The following is a 25,497-nucleotide window of genomic DNA, read 5'->3' as shown; positions in this document are numbered from 1 at the left end:
AGTTCATGTTTGCCTAAGGGCTGAATGAATGGGAAATGTGGAGTAACTGGTAATGGAGATGGAGGATAATTGGGGGGGGCATCAGGGGTGATGAAGACTTTCTAAATTCAGACTGTGGTGATGGATACATTAATATATAATGATTCTAACACCCCCTGGATTAGCCAGGCATTGTGGTGCACACCTGTAATCCCAGCCTCTTAGGAAGATCTTTGAGTCCTACCTGGACAACATAGCAAGACCCCATCTCAAATCAACAACAACAACAAAAAAAACCCTCACTGTATATTTTAAATGCATTTATTTTATGGTATATTAATTTCATGTCAGTAAAGCTGTTAACAAATGTTTAAGCATCTAAGATGATTCCAGGTTTGGGTATGTGCAGTGACCCCCAGAGACCAAATGGGAAAGAGTGAGATACTGGAGCTTGAGAACAGTCAGTGCCAGGTCTGTGCAGGAGACGGGTCCCATGCCAATCCTTCCAAGAGAAAACAAACCAGCCACAGCTTTTTCTGCAGCCAAGGAGCTGCCAGCTCCCTGTTAGCAACTTACTTGTGCTCTGCAGACACCAGTCCTAGACTCTTAACTGGTAACTTTCTGGTTGGCCAGATGCTTTAGAGTTCAGTGATAAGGATGCTGAATTCATTGTGTTTGCTTTGTTTTTGCAGTTTTTGAAGAGCCAGAGGATCCAAGCAACAGATCGTTTTTCTCTGAAATTATCTCTTCAATTTCGGACGTCAAGTTCAGCCACAGTGGGAGGTATATCATGACCAGGGACTATCTGACTGTGAAAGTCTGGGATCTCAACATGGAAAACCGCCCCATCGAGACTTACCAGGTACAGAACATCACCCATGCACAGATCCTTAGAGCAGTCCCTCTGAAGTCAACCTTTGGAAAGGTTTGCAATGCGGAAGAATAAAAGGCAGTACATAGTGACATGTTTTGGTAAAATGCTACAGGCTGTAGGAGCCACAGGATTTAAATAAGAGTGCACACAGGCTAGAATTAATCCATATAGACTGAAAACTTAACCCAGAATGGATAAAGTGATCAAAACCAGCCTGACCCTGCTCTCATGGGTAACCATCTGGTAAAGCTGGGTGGTGAACAAGGAAATGAGTGTGCACTTATGCAAAGGATGGTGCTGGGTCCCTAGGAGCACATAATGGTGGCAGGAGTGGGGGCGCGCTAGCCAGGTAAAAAAGGTGAAAAAGTGACCCTACCCTAAGTCTTCACTGTCATGACCTCATGGACAAAAGCCTGTTGACCTTGAAAGGTGAACACACTATCAGAAAAATGAGCCTGAAAGAGGAGGTTAGGGCTCCCCCAGGTAGTCTCTGATAATGCAGGTTGCCTTGTTTTGTCTTTGGGATGGGTACAATGGAGAACCATAAATGTTTTTACCCAAGAAAGAATACTGTATTTATCACAGTGTAGACTAAAGGACAGGATATAATGGTGACAGTAGATAGGATGGCAGGGTGAGAAGTGGAATCAAGAACACTATGTAGAGGGTTTTGGTTTTAGCTTAAGCACTGATAGATGGTGTGGAAATACTGATGAGGGGTTTTGCTGAAAAAGACCAGACTTTGAGGCAGAGAAGATCTAAAGAAGCCAATTCCAGGTAAGGCTACAGTAAAAGCAGAGATCAACTGATCTTATTTTAAGATATCTTGGATTTGATTTTTTAAAAGAAGAATAGATGCTAGACAGACATTTGACTGTTTTTTCCTTGACACATAATTCACATAAGTTTTAATATATTCACAGAGCTGTAGAACCCTCACCACTAATTGCAGAAAAAAATTCATCACTGCTCAATATGTTCAAGAGAACATTTTGGTTGTGGAAGGTGGGGGGACACATGAGTGAAAGGAAAGTGACCAAGATCTCTTTATTGCAGCAATGCAAAAGGGAGTTTTTATAGCCAAAATCTGATTGGATTAGACAGTAATGTCATCTTCTGCCTTGAGGGGCAGGGGTTAGATGTGGGTTTCTGTTGCACCAGATGGGTGGGGGTCAAGTGTTCAGGTGATAAAGGACCAGAGTGGATGGGTTATCCTGCAGCTAACATTCCTCCCTTTTTGTTTTTCGAAGTGATGTGGGGGCAGTATGGGACCTACCAGGGAAAGTGGAGGAATGTCCAGGGGCTATAGACAGTTATCTCAGAAGGGGCAAAGTCCATAAAGTTTCCTTGAAGCCATAGGTTGTCAACGGCATCAAACCATTTCTGAGCAGAAGAGATCTTTGATATCAGCCATTGGTCCTGTCCTAGGGACTCTAGGAAGGATTGGAGGGGGCTTTGTTGAATCCAGTAATGTTAAGGCTGACCGCCCGATTACAGCCAGCGGAAGGGCAATTGCCTTGACCCATAAACAGAGGGTGGTGCCATCTGTGGTTTAAGAATAAGGATTAGTCCGTTCATCTATTGAAGGGCATCTGGGTTGGTTCCACAGTCTAGCTATTGTGAATTGTGCTGCTATGAACATCGATGTGGCAGTATCCCTGTAGTACGCTCTTTTAAGGCCTTCAGGGAATAGTCGGAGAAGGGCAATAGCTGGGTCAAATGGTGGTTCCATTCCCAGCTTTCCCAGGAATCTCCAAACTGCTTTCCAAATTGGCCGCACCAATTTGCATTCCCACCAGCAATGTACAAGAGTACCCTTTTCCCCACATCCTCGCCAGCACTTGTTGTTTGACTTCATAATGGCTGCCAACCTTACTGGAGTGAGATGGTATCTTAGGGTGGTTTTGATTTGCATTTCTCTGACTGCTAGAGATGGTGAGCATTTTTTCATGTTCTTATTGATTGGGTTATTTGTTATCTTATTGTCTAATTTTTTGAGTTCTTTGTATACTCTGGGTATTAGAGCTCTATCTGAAGTATGAGGAGTAAAAATTTGTTCCCATGATGCAGGCTCCCTATTTATCTCTCTTACACAATGGAGTATTACGCAGCACTAAAAAAATGACAAAATTATGGAATTTGCAGGGAAATGGATAGCATTAGAGCAGATTATGCTAAGTGAAGCTAGCCAATCCCTAAAAACAAATACCAAATGTCTTCTTTGATATAATGAGAGCAACTAAGAACAGGGAGGAAGAGCAGGAAGAAAAGATTAACATTAAACAGAGACATGAGGTGGGAGGGAAAGGGAGAGAAAAGGGAAATTGCATGGAAATGGAGGGAGACCCTCATTGCTATACGAAATTACATATAAGAGGTTGTGAGGGGAATGGGAAAATAAACAAGGAGAGAAATGAATTATAGTAGATAGAGTAGAGGATAGGAAAGGTAGCAGAATACAACAGTTACTATTATGGCATTATGTAAAAATGTGGATGTGTAACCGATGTGATTCTGCAATCTATATGGGGTAAAAATGGGAGTTCATAACCCACTTGAATCGAATGTATGAAATATGATATGTCAAGAGCTTTGTAACGTTTTGAACAACCAATTAAAAAAAAAGAAACCAAGAAAAAAAAAGAATAATTATTAGTGCAAGAAATTTTGGTGGAAGTCCAGGACTGAACAGATGACTTTTTAAGGCGGGAGACATGGTACCAGGGAGAGTGTCCAAAAGGTTGGTCACCACTGGAGTAGTAAGTATGACTGTATGGGGTCCCGTCCAGTGAGGTTCTAGTGATTGAGAATGCAGTTCCTAAAGTTAGACTGCATCACCCAGTTGAAGAGGGTCTGATTCAGTTCCTTGTTGTGCCGGGATTGAGGCAATGGATGGTGTGGGAAGGCACCTGTCTGCATGTTCTCTTAGGAATTTGTGTAGAAGTGTGAGGTAGGACACAAGGGGAGGAGGAGTGATTGGAAAGCTTTGGTTGGTTAAGAAAGGGCACCCATAGAGTTGCTCAAAGGGGCTAAGGCCTGAGGGGACTCTTGGGGCTGCCTGAATTCAGGTGAGGGACAACGGCAGGAGAATGGGCTAGGACAGCCTGAGTTCCATAGCAAATTTAGTGAGATGATCCTTGAGGATGCCGTTAGGCCTCTCAACCTTACCCGATGACTGGGGTCAGTGGGGGATGTGGAGCCTCCAAGTGATGTTCAAGCTTTGGAGACTAGTTGAACAACCTGAGAAGTAGAGGCGGGAAGTCTGAACCTGGGAATGATCTGCTCATTGAGGATGGAGGTGACAGTGTCAGCAATTTCCCCTGGATGTAGGGAAGGCATCTATCCAATCAACCTTCGCCTGGCTGGTGGCTCCTCATCTGATGCATGGGGAGTTTAGGTTTGATGCTTTCTTGTGGGGATACAGTAGAGCAGACAGAACGAGCAGAGCGGACCTGCTGGAGAGTAGTTCTCATTCCTAGGAAATGAAAGAGAGGTTGTAAAAACTGGAAAAGGGGTTAGAGAGGGTTTTAGATGGGGGCAGAGTATCTGGAGCTGGAGGAGTTGTCATGAGTCATAGGTCTCCATCTTGGGCATCAGGAACTGGTAGTCTTGAAGTAGTGGGTTGACTGACTGGTCGGTGAATCTGATCTTGCAGGAACTTCTGAAATCCAACAGATACAGGACTAACAGGGTCATACTTGACTAAACATTCCCCATGGAGACCGTTGGTCTAATTGCTGTGTCCTCTTTCTAGCTGTTCTTGTCCTTCATTACCTCCAGGAATGACTGTTTTGGTTTAACTGGGTTTGGTAGGTGTTAAAGATCAAGCTGGTCAAAATTGACTTTGTTTCTGTCTATTGTTAGGGGTCATTCAAGAGCAACTTCTTAGTTCTGCTAGTGCCATTTGTGCTAGGATGGGTCCAGCCTTGCTTCACGTGGCTTCCCTTAGAAGCATCAAGGATGTCTCCTTTTTTTCCAATGATCCTCCTATTCACAGCAAGTGCGCTTATTGGCTTTTCATTCTCCAGTGGTCTCATTAATCTCCCTGATCAGGAGGTTATGTGGCCCAGAGTTGCAAAGCTGTTTAGAGAAGTCCCTATTCCCTGGATTCAGACTGACTCAGAGGGCAAGAGCCAGATATTGGTTTTCTTGGCCCTTTTAAGTCTTGATATTAAACATCTAACAAGTCAGTCTTAAGAGTACTGTGCTTTAGCTGAAGTCTGGCCTACTTTGGAGTCATTTTGATATATAGTAAGATGGGAGGCAGAGCCTTATCTCAGGTGGGGCTCTTAATAAATCTTAGGTAGTGTTCTAGTATCGAAGCTGATCTTTGTTTTTAAATATTTTATAAAGTTTACATATTGTTGTTCGAGATCACATGAATACTAGCTAACACAATATGATATTACATTTAAATTATACTCCAGTGTATAGAATATTATTGATAACAGGTCCAGTTATAGAACATTAAATGATAAATCTCCAATGTTATGAGCCTAAAATTACCATGCAACTTTGGAGAACACCAGCTTGATTTTTTTTTTTTAAAGCTTCTATCTTAATGACTTATATACCTGGAAAATATGAACACATTTAATATATAAAGAAGAGTAATAGTACCACAATTACATTGATGTTTTTATATTAATCAAGTTTAGCTCTAAAATAACATAATATTGCAAAAATAACAGTTGTTAACCATAGTTGTATAATCCTTAATTCCTTCAAGATTACTTGCTCAAAACTCACATATAACGAACTTACACACCTTCTTTAAACCCTCTTATTTAGTCAGAGTCTCTTATCCAGAAACAACTTTTCCTTCTATTAAATCCATACTTGGAACCTTCTAATTTCTCTTTCCCATCTGTTAATTCTTTATTCATATTTTGAAACAATCCTTGTAAATTTCTGAATTTAGGCAAATAATTATTCCATTTTAATAAGAGATATTTTGTTGTTTTCAGTATACAATCACATTTGTTTACCATTTCATGAAAACATATACCGTGTTTAAGTATATAGAATTATACTGTTGTAGGGACAGATAGGGCAGTGAAGATAGGGAAACAGTTTTATTTGTTTACAGCCAGGTTCAGAGGGCACAGCTTCTGCTGTAATCAATCCCCTGAACCCCAAGTACAGGTAGTTTCAGAATTTTATATCTAGCATATAAGGGGAGGGGCGCAAAAGTTTTTTTGTTGTTGGTCTGGGCAAGTTAACCCTTCAAAGACACCTGAGGAGAGCTCTTTCTTCCCTCTCTCTGCCAGCTGTTACCAACTGGAATCCATGGTAACTTCTCTATCTTAGAAATGTAGCCATCTCTGTGAATCCCCTGCTCAAGGCCAGAGGCCTTGTTCACATATTTTTGTGAAAAACTAGTAAGGGGGTGTCCCTCACCTGGAGTGCTAATTTTTTTTTCCAGCCAGGGGCCAAGTAAAACAGGGCAACAAGAGGAAGTTTATCTACATTGAACTATTTGTAGAGGCTCTTGCTGACAGTCCTAAAACCAGCCATGGTGAATATTGCTGGAGAAGGTCAGTTAAGACTTTTCTGTGGGCCTGGGTAGGGAGGGGGAAGGCGGGGCTGAGAGCAGCTCAGGTGAATCTGAGAATGAGGAGGGAGGGAGATACAAAAGGGGTTTGGGATTTTCCCTAGCAAGGAAAACTTGAGCAGTAGAACAGGGAGAGCAGAAGCAAATATCCCAAAAAGCCTGTAAGAGACAATTCTTAGTAACCTGTTTTTAGTGATGACAAAGCAACCTTAAAGGCCATTTTCACCAGATCTCTGAGCTCTCCTCAGCTAGTTTGAGGGCCTGCTGGGACCCGGTGTGGGCACTGTCAGAAGAGTGAGTGGGTGGAGGGATACCTTCAGTACCTGCTACCTCAGCAAGGGGGCAACGGTTTAAGGAAGGGCGGTGGTTTGGGTTTTTGATCTAGTAATTGAAGGGGAGAAAGCAGGTTATGGAGGCCGTGGAGGGGCAGAAGATTGAGGCTGAGGACATATTTGAGCTGGGCGACAGGGCGGAGGTTCATCAGCAGGGTCAAAAGTAGTAGATGAGTCAGGAGAAGGTTAGGGATCGGTGGCTGGGGGCATTGGTTTGTAACCTAGAAAAATTTGTAGAGGATTGCAAAAGGTGCAGAGAGCAGAATTGGATCGGAGCAAGAAGAAAGCTTGGACCTAGGGGAGTTTACCCATTTTTTTCGAATGATCACAGTGCTTATAAAGATCCCTTAGAATGGAGGGATCCAGAGACCCAAAAGGGGGCCATTTGCTTTGGTTATCTAGGGTATAAGTGGGCCAATCCTTGGTGTTATATCTGGTCAATTTTTAGGGTTTGATGTTATCTAAGAGGCATTGTAAGGGAGAGTGACCAGCAGAGAGGACGCATTACTCATGTTGCAGAAGTGTAGGATGAGGGAAGGGAGCACAAAGGTAATCTAGGGGAGAAGGAGGAAACTGATTATTGGCAAAGGAGCGTCCCTGCTAGAGCCCAAAATCAGGAGTGCCTAGTGGCAGGTTCAAGTTGCAGAGATTGGTCATCACCGAATCCTGACGCTCGAGGCTCCTGTCCTAGATGGGGCCAGAGCCGTGGGAGACCTTTGGCCAAGCCTTTTTCAAGACCCCTGCTAGAGAGGCCAGAGACTCCCAGGGTCAAAAGAGGGGAGAGAGAGGAAGGGGAGGTAAGCATATCTGGAGCAGCAGAGTCGTGAAGGTCTGGGTGGGGTGGTGGAGTGTGATTTTCAGTTCTCCATTATGTGTTCCCAGAGGTTACACAGTCCTTTAAGGGTGACCTATAAAGCCTATGCTGGGGAAAGGAAATAATTGTGAACCCAAGAGTCAAATCTGCCCCAGAAGGGAGTCCCTGGGAGCCACCATGGCCTTAAAGGCTGTGGTGGGGTGCTTTCCTCCCCTCAGGTGGGCGAAGAGGTTTGCCGGACCATCAACAGTCAAATCATCCTGACACCTCCATTGGGTTTAGGACTCCAGGAAGGGGAGGGTAGTTCTGGCAGTGGATGTAGCTCTGGCGGTAGAGAAAATGGGTTCAGGCTGTCCAGTGAGTGGCACTTCAAGAGTGGGCTTTAACCCTCTTCCCAGGTTTTGACACCACTGAAAGGAAAGTGACCAAGAGATCTTTATTGCCCCAGTGCAAAAGAGGAGGAAGAGAGTAAGAGGCCCGGCAGGAGGGAGTTTTTATAGCCAGAATCTGATGGGGTCTCTGGGTTTGCAAGCTGCCTTGTTGGGATACAGTGATTAGATCATACAGACGGGTCAGATGTGGGTTTTCATTGCACCATATGGGTGGGGGTCGAGTGTTCAGACTTGACGAAAACAGGTGATGAAGGACCCAGATAGAGGGAGGTTTGAGTGCGTGGGTTATCCTGCAGCTAACATTCATCCAGCCTGCCCTGCATCTAATAATGAGACAGGAAGAGTTATTATAAAGTTACTATAGTAAGCTGGCCAGAGGTGATAGTTGCTTGGAAGAAATTGTTAGCAATGAAGATGACCAGATTCTGGACATTTCCAAGGCAACACCATTAAGATCTGAGGACAAATTTGATATGTGACATAAGAGGGAAAGAAGTATCCAGGATCATTCCAAAGTTTTTGTCTTGAGCAATTAGAAAAGTGGAGTTACCATTAGATGAGAAAAATCAAGAGTTTGACACAGAACCTGTTAATCCAGTTAAACATCCAACCAGAGATGGCAAGAAGACAGTTCAACACTGAGTCTGGATGGATAGATCTGGTCGCTAGAAGAGTTCTCCCAAGCAATGTGTATAATTAGAGATCAGGAACTGTGCCCTCGGGCCTCCAGGTTGAGACTAGGAAGATGATTTGGCAAAGGAGGTTGGGGAAAAGTGGCCCTTGAGGAAAATCGAGAGGAGTGTCCAGCAAGCCAAGTGAAAGCAATCTCAAGGTGGACTGCCAACTGCTATTGCTACACTAACTACAGAAGGACTCGGCCATTCAATTTAATAAAGTGAAAATGACCAGTGGCCCTCATGGAAGAGTGAGGAGAGTGAGTGGGGTCGAGAGACTGTGAACTTAAGAGGATGGACAGCTCTTTCAAGAGCACTAGCTGGAATGGGGTCCAGCTGATGGAAGTAACAGGATGCTTCAGGCTAAGGGGAATAAGCCAGGAGACAGAGAATTTAATGGAAGTGAAGGAGTCCATTGCAAAACTGGCTTCAGATGAGAGGATGGACAGTTCACCTGTGAAAGAAAGGAGAGCAGCATATGTAGCTCCAGATGCAATAGGTTTATAAATTTTGTGATGGGAACATGTAGATATTCTCTTATCTAAAAGCAAGGTCTCCAGCTAAATGAGAAAAGTTTGAAATAGTCATCTAAGAGAAGGGAGTGGTTTAGGTTTGCTCAAAGTTCCACTTGAGGTGTCTATTAAAATAAACTAACCCCTATAATTATTTCTTCACAGCCACATTCACCTGCTTGGTGCAGGCAAGAAAAGAGCAGATTTTGTTAAATCTAACTGATGAGATTTCACCTTATAATATAGTGGAAAAGAGAGATAAAGGGAAGTTTGTTAAACATGTCTATTAAAGAACACAATTATAATGATGGACTGCCAAATCTCAGGTAGTTAAGAAAGGAAATGATGAACAGAGGAAATTGGATTCAAAGAGTTGACAGAATGATACTAGAGAGAGAAAGAACTAAAAGATAGGAAGTGGCATGAGATTTGCTGAAGGGATGACAAGATTCATTCTATCACCAAGGAAGCAGAGGACAGAACTCATTGAATGAGACTAAACTAAGACCAGAGTGTCTGAATTACTAAGCTAGATGGCAGGAATAGTGATGGAGGTCCTGAGTTACTTGGAGGAGGACTAGAGAACTTTAAGAAGAATGGATGACAGGAAGTTTAGCCTGGGTGACTTGGAGATAGGCAGGAACAAGTGTCGGGAGCAGCAAGGAGCCCACACCCAGCCACCCTGGAGTGTCCTCGAGAGAAGCAATGACCTCAGGGGAGAGCCAGATTTCAATCAGGAATGAAGGAGAAGTTCAGAGAGGACGATGAGGACTAAGATCCAGAGGGCAGCTTGGGAGCTAGAATTCAAGACCGCCTATGTGGACTAGATAATTTTGTTACCCCTATGGTTCTAAAAGATCCCCTGTACCTGCATCTTACTGTCCCGAGTCCAGACCTCAAGGCTCTACATCACCTCCCTGGCACAGCCTTTTGTTTTTAGCCCAGGGGAAAGGTCAATAGGAGAGTCCTCTTATAGCTGCGTCAGACAAACTATATGGTGCTGGAACCCTCAGTACAACCGAGAGGGCACTGGAGCCTGGGTGGTATTTGTAGTGAGGCACCCTGCTGGAGAGCTTTTGAGAAAAGAGATTCCAGACCCAGAGTGGCAAGAGCAATTAGTGCCTTTATTTTAGGAGAAGGCTTTTAGAACAAAGCTAGTTTTAGAACAGAGCTAGCAGGCTGTGATGTGAAGTAATCAGCATTTTAAAGTCCCCGATTCTGAAGCCGTGTTGAGCTGATAGTAAGCTTGGAAACATCTTTGCAGAAAACCAAGAAATAGGTATCATAGCACATGTCTTGCAACATCTTAACTCAGAATGGTCTATGTCTCAAAGTGATTTAACTGAGTTCATATTAAAGATGAACAGTAAAAAGCAGGTCAAGGGAAGGAGATTGATCAGGTTATGTTAGATGCATGTATGAATATAGCATAATGAATCCCACCATTGTGTACAATTATGTTGCACCCACTAAAAAAAAAAGATGTAAAAATAAAAAAACTGATTCAGTGAGTTTCTAGAACAGAGTTGAAAAAGATAGGAAGCCAGGCATGGTAGCACACACCTGTAATCCCAGCAGCTCAGGAGGCTGAGGCAAGAAGATCATGAGTTCAAAGCCAGGCTCGGCAAAAGTGAGGTACTGAACAACCCTGTCTCTAATACAAAATGGGGATGTGGTTCGGTGGCCGAGTGCCCCCGAGTTCAATCCCAGTACCAGGAAAAGAAAGATTGGGAGAAATAGGGAAAGACCTGGCCCTGCAAGAAGACTGGTAATGTTCTCACTGTGTACTTTTTTATACATGCATTAATAGATCTCAAGCATGTTTCCACCAATAAGCTGTCAACTGAAGTATGATTAAGTTTACCTATAGGTCAGGGTTCAGCAAACTGGCTTGTGAGCCAAATCCAACCCCGCCAATAATATTTGACTGAAACAGCCACAATTGTTTATTTTAGGCTCTGTGGGCCGTGTGGCATGATACTAGCCACAAAACTAGTTACTACAAGTTAAGTATCCCCAATTCAAAATGCACCAACATGATGTCAAAAATGGAAAAACCCCACATCTGGTCTCATGTACCAAACTGTCACGCACAAAATTACATACACCTAATACACATAGCCTGAAGGTAAATGAATTCTGATTGGGTCCTATCCCTAAGAAACTTTACTATGTACATGCAAATATTCCAAACGCTTAAACACTTCTGATCACAAGCATTTTATAGATATACATCTATCATGTATACATTTTAGTTGTACTTGGACACAATACCTTTATTATTTTTTAATGTGTTGCTAAGGATTGACCCTAGCACCTCCCACGTGCTAGGCAAGTGCTCTACCACTGAGCCACAACCCCAGCACCCCCAAGCATTTTGGATAAGGGATACTCAACTTGCAGCTGGCACTTAACTGTGGGAGCCTTTATTCAATCTGCTCACTAGGCACAAGAATAAAGAACTTACCCAGAGGGTGGGAGCTTCAGCCAACCTTCAGGAAGCCCAAACAAACAGTAATAGCAACATGAAGAAAGAAGCATTAGATTGTAAGGTTTAAGTTTTCTTGCTCTAGACTCTAAGTGTTTCTCATGTATCTTATTTTCTAGTGGAGAAAGATCCTCTGATTTGCTTAATATGAATTTTATAAACAACATACCTTTTTCATAGCTGTTCTTTTAAATGCTCTAACTGCAGGCAGGAGTTCTCCAGACTTTACATGCTGTGGAAGAAAAATAATGGTTCAGATTAGATTTTACCTTGAAATAATTCTTGAAAGATAGAAGTTAGGAAGTCTTTATAGAGTTCTTGGCAGTGTGGTTCCTACTAATGGGCCCATACTTACTACTCTTCTGTGGTGTTATGACAAAAAGCCAAAGGAAATGGTAAGAGGTCTGGAAAGGTTTACAAGGAGGGCAAGTCTTTTAAAGACACTACTACCCTATCTCTACACTTTGACTGCTCTGCCCCCTGGAGGAGGTGGGTTAATTTGCAGGAGGGATAACTCAAAAGGGCAGGACTCAAGCCTTGCATTCCCCCAAAGCACTGCCAGAAACCCTGGTGCATATGGACTCACTTGTCACCATAGCACTGAAGCTGTTGCCCTGATGTAGTCTGGAATTGTTTGAGAATGAAACAGTGAAGGGAGAGCAATTAATTGGTAGGGTTAGAACTACTTACACTGGCCAAATAACTCAGAGAGCTTGTCAAATACCCAAAACAACTAATGGAACGCAGGATGAGTTTGACCTCATTCCTTTGCCGAGACTAAGCACACAATGGAGCCTCCAGCTCAGCATCCCACAGAACTCTTGGGGTCAAGAGACAAGGAAAGAAAGACCGAGTCATCACTCTGGAGCTAAACAATGACCTTGATATCCTTCTGCCTTCTCCCAATTCTGCCCCCCCCCACCCTGGACTTCATTACTGTGGCTCCCTCTAGGACTCAGACCCCCACCTAAGGTTAGGTTGATGAGACAGGGAAAGCAGGAGGCAGATTGCTATGGAAGTTCAGAAATGTGCAATTCAGAACCCAAATACAAGGTCCAGTTGCCATTCTGTCATTTTTCTCTCCTGTGTGATCTTGGACAAATAATATTTCATCCTTGTGCTTCATGTTCCATTAAAGTAAAGAGAATACTATATCAGAAGAGGGTTTTAGAGACAAAAATGAGGGGTTTTTTAATAAATGAAGTACTGGGGCAAAAATAACCAGTTAGCATATTGCATCTACCCATTATTACTACCACTTGCTGCTCAAGTTATCACCCTCTGAGCCCTATTCATCTGCCTATTTGCCTCTACAGCCAAGTTGCCGGATGTAACTGGAGGAAAGTACCCAAGTGTGCTGACCAGTCTCATCTGAAATCCACATCCCCCAACTTCAGGTGCCCCTGTGCCTTCCAGCAGTCTCACAGTGTCACACCTGTGCTCAGTCTCAGATGATAAGCGTGCTGCTGCTTTCACCTCAGGAGAACAGTACATCCTTCCCCTCATTCTACCCAACAGCTCCACTTACACATCTCCAGAGTGTCCCCCTCAGGAATGAACGTGGAGCTTCCATCCTTCCACTCGCTCAGAAGAGCCCGGCGCCATCTTTGACTCCTGATTCTCTCACCACACCTCGGAGTTAACCCAAATCCTATCAGCTCTCCTAACTCCATATAGAATTTAACCACTTCCTACCAATACTTTCCCTGGTCCAAGCCATCACCTGTCACAGCCTGGTCCTTTCACCCTTACTCTGTATCACCACATAAGCTCTGTGATCCATTCTGTGATGTCTCTTCACCTCGCTCAGAATACAGGCCATCTGCTGACTTGCCAACCTGGGCCACCCTCCTTCCAGGACTCCTGCCTCTGGTCCTTTTCCTTTGCCGTTCTTTATGCTTCTAGAAAGCCCTTCCCCACAAGCTTCTGTTCCAATGCTGTCTTGTCAAGTAAAGCCTTGACTACTCACCCTGCAGAAAACAATACGCTTCTCCATGTTGTTTTGTGCTATAATTTTAGCCCCACTTAAACCATCTTAGGTATTTACTTGGTTGTACAATCTTGCCCCCAACGTTGGGCTGCAGTCACCATGAGGGTATTTCATCTACTGCTGTATCCCAGGCCCACAGCAGAGAGTCAATAAATATTTGTTGACTAAAACCCTGGATGAAGGGTGTCCTCCAATATTCGTGAACAAAGCAGCTTAGAAAATGGGACTCGCTGGGCCCTGATCTATCCCACTTTCTACACAGACCAGCTGTGTCATCCACACTGGCCACCTGAGGAGCTCAGGAACCCACCCTGACATCCCACAGTCAGGAAGGGCCAAGCCTGATCAGATCCAGGGCCATCTGATTCAAGGCACAGGTCCAGAGAGGACAAATGGCTCATGTCAGAAGGGGCAGTGTTCGCAGGGACGCTCACCTTTTACGATGATGGCTGACTTTGGCGTCTCCTCTCAGGTTCATGACTACCTCCGCAGCAAGTTGTGCTCCCTCTACGAAAACGACTGCATTTTTGATAAATTCGAGTGCGTGTGGAATGGGTCAGACAGGTAAGAGAGGCTCTTGGAAATCAATCCTAAGTGGGGTGAAGCCAAATGGGGGTCAAAATTGGGCCCCGTCAGGATGCATTCTGTGGGTCACTGGATGGACCCCGAGATCAGGCCTGCAAAGAAGGGAAGGATGCCAGGAGACCCCGGGTCCTTTTGGGGACTGACTCAGGTGACAATTCAAGAAAGTCCTGTCTTTGACACACAAGACACCCCCAGAGCTTGGTCAATATGCCTAACAAAGACCACAAAGAATTCAACAGCAAATCTCAGCCTGAATTGTTCCAAGTACTACCAAATGAGCTTTCTAGATCAAAAACTCTCCAAACTGCTAGGATGGACCTGACCGGAGGCCCTGGTGGTTCATTAGCTGATTCTCCTCAAGCTCATTTATCACATTCCCTCCAAGTGATTTATTACTGTTTTAAGGTCTTTGATTTCACCAATACTTCATATTACCTCCCAATAGTTCATTTTTAGTTTGACAAATACAGATGAGTCTCCAGCTTCCATGAGAACTAGATGCAGGCAACTAGGGACTGGCTTAGTTTCCTGATGAAGGTGGCACTGGTAATAGTGTTTGGCAGCACGGGAATCCTTCATGGCAAGACACTCGAGCGTTAAGCTTTACAGAGCACAAGCCGCCTCTCTCGATTGTTCTTTAGCTTTCTTTGCCACTGACCCAAAATGAACCCCCTGCTTAGCAGGTCGAAAAGGAGTCACCACATAGCAAAGGACTCCAATCAGTCCAGTTAATGCAGGCCAGGGAGCAAAGCAACTGTGACATGTGAACAAAAGCCCCCAAGGGCAGAGAAGCCAGCCCTGTTATTTTCATGTATTTATTCATTATTAGAAGATATTGTTAATATCTTATTAATTATCATTCCACTTTCCCCCTATCTTAGGCTAGCTTCAAAAACAACACTTACTAAGCACCTACTACTGGGCACTTTCCCACACTTCATTTAATCCCAACCACAGTCCAACAAGGTTGCTTTCATTATCCCCATTTTACGACTGCAGAAACTGAGGCTTGATGACATAAAGAGTAGCCTGCCCAACCTCACAAACTAGTACATGGTAAATACCAAAGAAGTTTTGAATTTGAATCCTAAAAATAACATCCCCTCTGTAACATCACAACTAGGAAATTTTGTTTGGAAAATGTCTCAATCTTATTTGGACCCCAAAGACTTTCTCTGACTTATCTAAAAACCAGACAGGTCATGATGGGGGACATGAACATCAATGCCCAAGACACAGTGAGCCTGAGGGGCTGAGGGCTTACACCCTAGAGACAAGTGCACATGCAAGTTTGAGGCCTGACCTTATCACCTACTAGGACTGACTGTGCAAATTACTTACCTCTCCACATCTCCCTTTCATGGGCTCATGGAAGTTGAAATGAGATGGTGGAGGTAGAGCCCCAGCACCCTGTGTGACAAGGTCACCGCAGTTCACTCTAGCACACAGAGAAACCATTCATAGCGTCAGTTTCTTAGACCAGAAGAAGAAAATCCAACCTTTAATTTGCACAGTACCCCCCACCTTGCTGTGGCCAGTCTTGTTAGCTTTTCCTTTCACCTCTGTGACACTGCTCAAATCATGCAAAAAAGAGATGAGGCTGGGCTGAAGCTCCCAGTCCTGAAGCAATTTCTCACCAGCCTCTCGGGTACCACCCCTCACATACTGAATACTAGTCCAACAGGTTTTTAAATGTTTCTTTGGGTCTTCATTTGATGTATTGACTCTAATTTCCCTGTGCTAAAAACAATTGCAGCAGAATTTGAAGAGTCCAACTTTCCCAACTCCCTAGTTGTGAGAAAATTGTCAAATCCAGTAGACGTGGGCCAATTCTGTTTGAGCACCTGCAGTCTCTTCCTGGCCTGTTGCCCTGTCTAAACAATTCTAAAAAGTCACCATTTAATATTCCACACCTTGCTACTGGAAGACTGTAGGGACTCACTGCTCTTCTGGTCAATTGTAGATGTCCCCAAGAATGGAAAACACTTGTAAAAATGTAGAAACCACCTGACCAGCTCTTCTAAATTTTTTTTTTTTTTTTTTTGGTGCTAAGGATCGAACCCGGGTCCCGCCCATGGTAGGCGAGCACTCTACTGCTGAGCCACAATCCCAGCCCCCTGAAATCTTATTTTTCCATCCCAAATCCTTTTAAAACTTATTTACTCCCTTCCTGAATAAGATCACGATGTCATCCATTTTATAGGCAATATTTCTAAAAAGGTTGAATTAAGATCTGGTTCACAGAAGCGGTTAGGCCACCCTGTAATCATGGTGCTGTCTCTCAGCATTTTTCTTGCCAGGTTGACATAATGAAGCCCTACAGGTCAAACAGTCTGAGGAATACTCCGACAGCAGCTGTGCTTTAAATAAGTACAATTTGTTGTTTTCAAAAGTGTTTCTACTTACAGGACCCCACTTGAGTTTCATAATCCTGATAGGAGAGAGGTAGGGCTGAGATCATATAACTAGACTCATTTAGGTAGACCAAAGAATCAAAAGGAATCTGTAGAACAAAAGTAGATAAGAAGGGTTATCACCATTAGTAATTCAAAAGGAAGTCCATGGTCATAATAAAGATTTCTTTTTTCTTTTCTGGCCAGACAGGGTGGTACATACCTGTAATTCCAGTGGCTCTGGAGGCCAAGGGAGTAGGATCATGAGTTCAAAGCCAGTCTCAGCAACTCAGTGAGGTCCAGTCTCCAAATAAAACACAAAACAGGACTGGAGATGTGGCTCAGTGGTCGAGTGCCCCCAAGTTCATTTCCTGGTACCAAAGAAAAAGAAAAAGGTCCTTTTCCCCACCTCTTTAATAAAACCTATAGTGCCATAAGCTGATCATGATGCGGTATCATTTGCTTCCTTTCACTATAACACCCAGTCACCCCACCCTTTCCTCTCTATCTTGCAGTGTCATCATGACAGGCTCCTACAACAATTTCTTCAGGATGTTTGACCGCAACACCAAGCGTGATGTGACCCTTGAGGCCTCGAGGGAAAACAGCAAACCTCGGGCTATCCTCAAGCCCAGAAAAGTGTGCGTGGGGGGCAAGCGGAGAAAAGACGAGATCAGTGTCGACAGTCTGGACTTTAGCAAAAAGATCTTGCATACAGCTTGGCATCCTTCAGAAAATATTATAGCAGTGGCGGCTACAAATAACCTATATATATTCCAGGACAAGGTTAACTAGGCGGACAAGTTATTACTTAATCTCACATACTGAATACTAGTCCAAGTTTTTAAATGTTTCTTTGGGTCTTCATTTGATGCATTGACTTTAAGTTCCCTGTGCTTAAAAACAATTGGAATAGAATTTTAAAAAGAGTCCAACTTTCCCAACTCCCCAGTTCTGAGAAACTTGTCAAACCCAATAGACTTGGGGCCACTTCTATTTAGAGTTGAGAGCTGCCAGCTAACAGTAATTCTTCCATAGTTGACTTGAATTCTGATGCTTTTATTGCCCTGTTTTCTCTGGTGGGTCCAGTGTTTTGTTTCTAGGTGTCTGCTGCGATAAAATGAGGTTGTCTGTAGTATTTAAGGAAAAAAAAGAGAAGTTTTTTTTTTTAATTAAGCAATTCCATTTGATTGAAAAAAAAAATAAAACACCGTTTACTCTTAGAGACACTCTCTTTATTCTGTGCAAAAATCAGAACTGGTCAGAATCTCCTCTTCCCATCCATCAGCTTCTTTTTAACAGTTTCCTTTGCACCAGAGATTTATTTCGCAAGGCCAAGAAGAGGATGCAGAATGAGAAGGGCAGGGACACTGCACCACCTCTATACCTCTTTTTCTAAGCGCCATAGAAACAGCCCGAGAATCCAGCCAGGAAACCCGTGAATGCTGCGGGGCACAAAAAGAACACTTTCTGCACAGTGCTCTCAGAGTTGGCTTGGCAAGGCCGTGCGGGGCCCGATCCAGCTGCTGCTTTGTCTCTTCCTTTTTGTCCTTTCCAGTGACTCTACAGAATCCTCTACTTACACATTCGCTGGTTTCCTCCCTTCAGCCTTTTCCAGCTTTATTTATTCCGTTGGCTTCTAAAGGCCGCGTCCTGGTTGCTTAGTGTCTGGTCTTCTAAATGAAGCAGTAGGCTGGAAGCCACGGCACTACCCTGGCTCCCTGAGAAAGGCTGGTCTGTGTTGGGTGGGTTTGTCTCCTCAACAGCCCCTCCCCTCTCCCTCCTGGTTTTGGAAACCATAAATCTCCATTGTACCTAGAAAAAAAAAAAATGGGCCAATAAAGATGCTGACTTGTGAAGTCTGGTAAAGAGCCTCTAACCCATTTCAAGCTCACCAGTTGGAAAAGAAGTCCCAAGGGCTGTCTCCCTACAGGAACTGGGACATGGAGAAATCAAGAAGCTATGACATCAAAGCAAAGGAAGTCCCCTGGAAACAGGAGACTGGTCCATCCTTCCCACCAGTTGAGGATTCAGACTTATAAGTTCTTGAAAGCCCCTTCCAGAAGGTTCTCTATGACACACCTCTAATATGGGCCCTAAATGAATTCAAAGGATTTATAAATTTGGATAGGAGGCTTTAGAGAGCAGGCAGATGGTATTTAGACAGTGGTATCTGAGTTCCTGTCTCCAAATCTGTCCTCGTGACTCACTTCTACTTCCACTATGGACGAGAGATAGTATTAGAGGTTTTTCACTGAAAGAAAAATTTTTCAGTTTGTGGGGTTTTTTTTGTTTTTTTTGTTTTTGTTTTTTTTTTTTTTTTTTTTTTTTTTAGAAGTTCCAACTTTTGAATATAATTTGCTTTGGAGGAGAAAAATTAGAAAAATTAATAATCATATTGTCTCAATTCTAAGCTACTATCCATTTCATAACAGTTTTGGGGGGAAAGGAAATAACTTTCTATTTCAATAAACATTTGTAAACTGCAGCCCAATTTTAGGAACATTAAAACGTGAACAAGGGCTTCCCATGTTGAGGTCACCTGAGGATGAAGATGAGATTTTCCCAACACGTCCCATGTTCCCTGCAATAAAGTCACTTCCTGGGCAGCTCAGGAAAAGTGGCCCAGGCAGAAACTGTCTGTTCGAGGATAATGGCTTCATGGGAAGAATGTTCTTGAAGGAGACCAGAGGGAATTGGAAACTTCTTCCAAGTCAAACAGAATTGCGAGGAGTAGGAACACTGGGTGCTGGCCCACTCACTTCCTCTGTGGCCTCTTCTCCACTTCTGAGGACTCTTCTCCTCTGTGCCAGGTGGAGGGGTTGTGCCAATCATTGTTTCTCAAATTAAGCATCCACCCACCCTTGTACTAGTGCTCATTTAGTATGATTTTAAGGAAATGTGACTTAAGTACAGTTTCAGCCTCCTCCAAATAATATTCATGCATCGTCAGTTCCGATGTGCCAGAATTTTCTTCTAAGGTTAATCACATAACCATTCATATAAAAAACCTGTACCACCTAAATCATTTTGTGAACCACCAGGAGCATGTTTATCAAACTTCAGTGCCTGAGTAACTAGTATGTCAACACATAGCCTGTGGAGGCACTGGAGAGTCTCCACGTCACAGTGGAGTCAACAGGACCAGCACACACAGATGAACAATTTGAGCCTTTGTTTCAGGGGCTCAAGAGCCCCCTTCAGTTCATGTGTGGGCTCCAGATAAAGACCCCTACGCTAGCCCAGCAGCCTCCGCATGTAGATGAACAACCTGAAATTCAGGAATAGGGAGGATTTGCTGGACAGATGAGAGGAAGGCCTCCATCCTCTCTTCCAGCCCACACCTACGATGCCCCACGGCAAACAGCCAGGAAGACAGGGACAGGTGGGGAGGCTCTGGAGAAAACCCTGGGCAGCAATACCCACCATCCCCAACTGCCTGCTCTGTACCAGGTGCTGAGCTAGGAACTTAACATTTGTGATCTGCTGCTGCTCTAGTAAAGTTTCTTAATGAGCAGCCCACAGAAGTCAGTCTCTCTTCCAGATGACAGTAAAAGCTACTTGAAGGCTGATTTGCAACCTTTCCAACCATTTGCTTGGTTCTAAGGACCTTGCTTTATTTATTTATTTATTTATTTATTTATTTATTTATTTATTTATTTATTTATTTATTTATTTATTTATTTATTTTAGAGAGAGAGAATTTTAATATTTATTTTCTTTTTAGTTTTTGGCAGACACAACATCTTTGTATGTGGTGCTGAGGATCAAACCCAGGCTACATGCATGCCAGGCGAGCGCGCTACCACTTGAGCCACATCCCCAGCCCCCCTTGCTTTATTTTATAATGTGAGTGCCATCAGGTGACAGCTAGAGAGTGCCAACTATATGAAGGAAAACAAGGTACCTTCTTGGACTTAAATCTTCCTAATGCAGCATTCCATTCCTAACATTTTTAAAACAATTCAAAAAGCTGAACTTTTTGTTTTGAGATAGGGTCTAAGTTGCTTAGGACCTCACTAAATTGCTGAGGCTGGCCTTGAACTTTTGATCCTCCCATCTCAGCCTCCTAAGCTTCTGGGATTACAGGCATACACCAACACACCTGGCAAAAGATGGTACTTCTAACCATGAAATACTATGCAACCAAAATCTTTTAATCCCCTATTTCATTTGGGACCACTGGGGATTGGAACTGGGGCCTCATGCATATTAGGCAAGTGCTCTATCATTAAGTATATTCCTAGTCATTTTCCTATTTTTTATTTTTCCGGCAGGCTCCTGCTAAATTGCTAAGGCTGGCTTCAAACTTGCCATTCTCCTGCCTCAGCCTCCCAAGTAGCTGGTATCACACCTGTGGGCCACTACACCCAGTTCCTGACTAATCTTTTGAAAAATAATTCTGCAAATGTGCTAATATGTTTATAGGAGATATTCCTATGAATAGAATTGCTACATCAAATGTATGTGTGCTTATACTTTTAATATATTATTAAATGATGCTCTTTTCAGGTTGGAATTTAAAAAAAAAGCTGAACTTTGACAGGCACATCTGCTTTTGCATCAGGAGAAGGAAGATAAGTCAGAAGAAGTGAGGAAGACACTAGCCAGCATAAGCAGTGGAATATACAGGGAGACAGACAGAGGGACTGGTCTGCCTCTTGATTCCTTGAGGTCTGGCTCCTGCCGCTACAGCACCATTGTCTAAGGAGGTACAAGCACTCCCCATCTGCTCCAGTACTGGGGATTAAATCCAGATGTGCTCTGCCACTGAGCCACACCACAATCCTTTAGTTTTTGAAACAGGGTCTAAGTTACTGACACTAGCCTTGAACTTGCAATCCTGCTGCCTCAACCTCCAGAGTCACTAGGATTATAGGCATGTGCTACTGTGCTTGACTAGCACTTTCTGTGGACCACCTCATTCATTTTCTTTTCCCCTTAACCTATGATGACATCATTATTCCCACTTTGCAAATGAGGAAATAGACTCAAGTGTCAATAGCTCAGGACATGCAGCCAGTAAACAACAGAACCAGGACTCCAATTTTTAGCCAGAGCTGCTAAAAACTGGGTCTAATAGATAATCAGCTAATGTTTATCATGCACTCCTTAGGCACCATACTTTGTTCTACAAATTTTACATACATTCATTTATTTACCCCAAAAACTCTGGGTGCAGATATAGTCATGAGTCCAACACGGACACACTGAGATTCACCATTTTCAGTTTCATTATTGGGTGAGCATGATAGAGTGTACTTGCACAAATTGGATAGTACCACCTACTGCACACCTAGGCTACATGGTAAATCCGGTTGCTCCCAGGCCACAAACCCATATAGCACATTCTTATGAAAACTGCAGGCAACTGTGTTGCAATGGCAAGTTGTGTGTGTGTGTGTGTGTGTGTGTGTGTGTTTATAAATAGATTTGTTTGTAACAGCATCACCACAGACACATGAGTAACACATTGCACAAGGACATTCAGACATCTACAATGTGAGATAGCTACATTGACACTGGGCAATAGGAATTTTTCAGCTCCATTATAAGATTATAGGACCACAGGGTAAATGTGTTTCCTCCCTGACCAACGCACGGTTACACAGCACATGACTACTATTACAATTAAGAAAATAATGAGATGACTAAATTCACACTATCAACACGTGACAAAGCCACCCAGTTCAGTTGAAATTCTTATCCACTATCCGCATTCTCACATTACATACATGCATGGGAGGTGCCAATTAGAAGACAAACATGATCCCTACACTCACCAACTTGAGGGCTCATGGATCGCCTGGGATGTGTCAGGCAGCCAGGCCCTAGGCAAGGGCCAGCGTTCCTGAGATATATAACCACTCACACTGGCTGCAAGAGATGACAGTCATATAGGAACAACACGTGCGTTATAAACATTTACAGCCCAATGAGATAGAAATGAAGAGCAGATATAGTACGGAGGAGGAAATTGCCAATCAATGAGTGGTCAAAGGTTACTCAGGATAAGTGACACTCAAGCAGAGTTCTAAAGCATATCACCCAGCCAAGAAAGCATGCTACAACACTTCCGTTTGGTCAAACAAAGGTGAGGAACTGAAGTTAGAATTGGTGTGACATGCAAGCAGGAAGCCGACGCTTCTCTCATTCTATTAAAAACACATTTCGAGCACCAGCCCACCTTTCTTTCACTCATCCAGTAACATTTATTGAGCTCCCATATCTCAGCACTATATTTAAATGTACAAGTAGATGGAAGGAATAAAAGGAAACTAGTATTTGCTGAGCAATTATGTGACAGGCATTCAGCTAGGCACTTCTTAAAATCATTACGATCGCCTCGTGGGTGGATGTATTATTCCATGTTTATTGCTGAGAACCAGATTCCAAGAGTTATATGACACAGTCAGAAGTTTTATCTAGCTCCTTCCTGTTCCAGATCCTTTACTTCCACCTCGAGGGTTGGTCATGCATGGATCCTTTGGAAGGTTTATTTTCACCAGTGAGGATACTCACGGATGGTCCACTCAGACAGCCGTTGCCCGACAGCTGCCCAGGAACACAAATTTGGTCTGTCACCAAAATGGAGTGAAGTCAAATGACTCACAAAGGTCTCTAGCTCCCAACTATGATCTTATTACTGATTAACTGCCCCCCAATTTTAATCTTCTTGCCCTGTTGGTTCACTGCTGATGGCAGAACCAGCATGAGCTGCCGTCTCTGCCGATTCCTGCCCTCAGGTATCACCACATGATCGCTGTTGACCACAAGCAGGATTGGCGACTGCCAGGCTAGAGTCCCTGTCCACTGCCAGCCTCACCCCACCCCCATTCTCTGAAAAGCCCACCTCGGTTCCCTGGAGGCCATTTCTCCAGAAACCAGATTTGCAAGGAAACCCAGAATCACAGAGACCAACCACAAGTGCTGGGTCCTTGCTCCGGCAGGTAGTGAAATGCTCCCTTCCAGCCAAAGCAGAAAATTCTTGTGCATGTTAAGGAAGACCCCAGGGAGACAGAAATAGAAGTGAGGAAGAGGGTGCCTCGTTGGCAAAAGGAAAAGCAATCTTTTGACACTCTGAACAATCTCTCAATTGGGTTTCTTTCATTCATTCACTAAATACTTAATAGATGATCATGTACTGCCTGCCAACCCCTGGGCCTGGGTGGTCTACAAAACGGGAGTGACTGTTCCCATCTCCATACAGCTTACATTAAAGTAGGAGACACACACAAACTCGCAGGCCACAGTGGCAATTGAGGCTCTTGGTTAAGAGCCCAAGTGCCCAGCCCACCTGCCTGCCTGGGTTGAAATGTAAGTTTTACCCCTTAGAAAGTGAGCAACCCTGGACCGATGGCTTAATCCCTCCGTGTTTAAGTTTTCTTATTGATAACTAAGAATTCAAATAACACCTATCTCATGAAGTTGCTGTGAAGTTTGAGAGATTCATTACACACAAAACTCTTTGAAGAGTACCTTGCCCAAAACATGCATTCAATGCGTGTTTATGGCTATGGTTCTACTGATACTGAAAAACTTCACAATATGCGCCATGATGGATGTATCCAGGGGAGTGTAAAGGAATATACCTCATCCAGACAGGAAGCTCCCCAGAGAGGCGATCCCTAAGGTAACACCTGAAGTACAAATAGGAGCAAGTTAGCCACAGGAAGAGAAAGGAAAAGAGAACTTCAAGTGTCAGAACACATGACAGCAAAACAGTATATAATGTATCTAAGGAATTTACAATATCCCAGTATGATTATTAATAAATAGGGAGGTAGTGAAAAAATAAGAGGACATCACAAGGTACAGGGGCAATCATGTAAGATCTGAAAAAATAATGCCTCGCCTAGTGAATTTCCTCACATATCTAGGCTATGGGGAGTTCAACTGAGGAGTACTATGGTTTCCAAAGATGCAGCACATACTTATAGTTAAGGCACAGAAGACACAGAAACTCAGCCCAAGTGTCACCTCCTCAGAGAGGCCTTTCCAGACCTCCCCAAGTTCCACGAGGACTGAGGCATTGACTCGGTTACTCTTTATCCCCAGAGCACAGTACAGTCTCTTGCCCACAATAGGTGCTCCACAAAAGTTTGTGGAATGAGTAAATAAATGAGTGAGGAATTCCGACACACCCCCTGTCCTCAAGAGGCTTACAAGATGAACAATCTGCTCTGGGAGTTTGAGATAAGGAGAAACTGATATAGGGAGACCCAAATGGCACAACAGGATGGCTCAGAGACGGGGAATTAAAAAGAAAAAAAAAAAATTGAGAGCCAGTGAGCCAAGATGCATTAAGAGCAAGTGATGGAGCTCAGATGGCGGCATTAGTTAACAGAACACATGTGTCCCTGCCTGATGCATGACCCTCCCTGCAGTAGTTATCCTTATGGGACCCCGCAAAGCATGCAGAAAGGCTGACAGCTCACCATCAATACCATGCTCACTGATGCAGAGAGCAACATTATCACGTCCAAGATATTACCCCACATCCCGGCTGCGGCACTAAATATTCCCCATAACAAGGCTAAGGGAAGTGACAAGAGCTATTATTCTCAACCCTCCCACTTGAGAGCAAGAGGTAAGACAAACCTTCCCCCTGGATGTTCTTAGAGGGAGACAAGCCAGTTCCCCAAAGAAATCTCTCATAGCTGAGCACATGCCTAATACAGCAAGACAGGGATGGAGAAGATTGGCATTTTCATTTGTCCAGGTGTCCACAATATACGAGGAGAGGCTCTGCGGGCAGCTGAGAAGAACAGCAATAAATTGGAGGGCAATGGCTGATTGGGTCAGGAGAGACACAAGAGGTGAGAATGCTGGATTTTATTCTATATGTCCAAGTCACACCAATTAAAAAAAAAAAAAGAAAAGAAACTTGACTTCCCATAGTGTAGCTTT

The 25,497-nt window shown here is 43.6% G+C and overlaps 1 protein-coding gene and 1 long non-coding RNA gene across 8 annotated transcripts in view; one reads left to right on the top strand and one right to left on the bottom strand.

The window, feature by feature from the left end:
- Ppp2r2b (protein phosphatase 2 regulatory subunit Bbeta) overlaps positions 1-17,810 on the top strand; it is a 437,378-nt gene extending 419,568 nt beyond the window's left edge. For all 7 annotated transcript variants that reach the window (XM_013358114.4, XM_040272822.2, XM_013358112.4 and 4 more), the window contains 3 exons: positions 672-841; positions 14,082-14,173; positions 17,103-17,810. In XM_013358114.4, the coding sequence (XP_013213568.1) occupies positions 672-841; positions 14,082-14,173; positions 17,103-17,382 (542 nt within the window). In that variant the 3' untranslated portion in view covers positions 17,383-17,810. The remainder of the gene's footprint in view (positions 1-671; positions 842-14,081; positions 14,174-17,102) is intronic.
- On the bottom strand, positions 287-14,155 carry LOC120885452 (uncharacterized). Its single transcript, XR_005728082.2, has 3 exons — positions 14,044-14,155; positions 11,789-11,851; positions 287-4,328 (listed from the first exon to the last, which is right to left on the bottom strand). It is a non-coding gene; the product is annotated as an uncharacterized LOC120885452 (long non-coding RNA).
- Positions 17,811-25,497: the final 7,687 nt, after the last annotated feature.

The sequence above is a fragment of the Ictidomys tridecemlineatus genome, chromosome 1 (assembly GCF_052094955.1).
Source record: "Ictidomys tridecemlineatus isolate mIctTri1 chromosome 1, mIctTri1.hap1, whole genome shotgun sequence".
Lineage (NCBI taxonomy): Eukaryota > Metazoa > Chordata > Mammalia > Rodentia > Sciuridae > Ictidomys > Ictidomys tridecemlineatus.
Note: the sequence above shows the minus strand (reverse complement) of the source record. Positions and strands in the feature narration are given on the sequence as shown.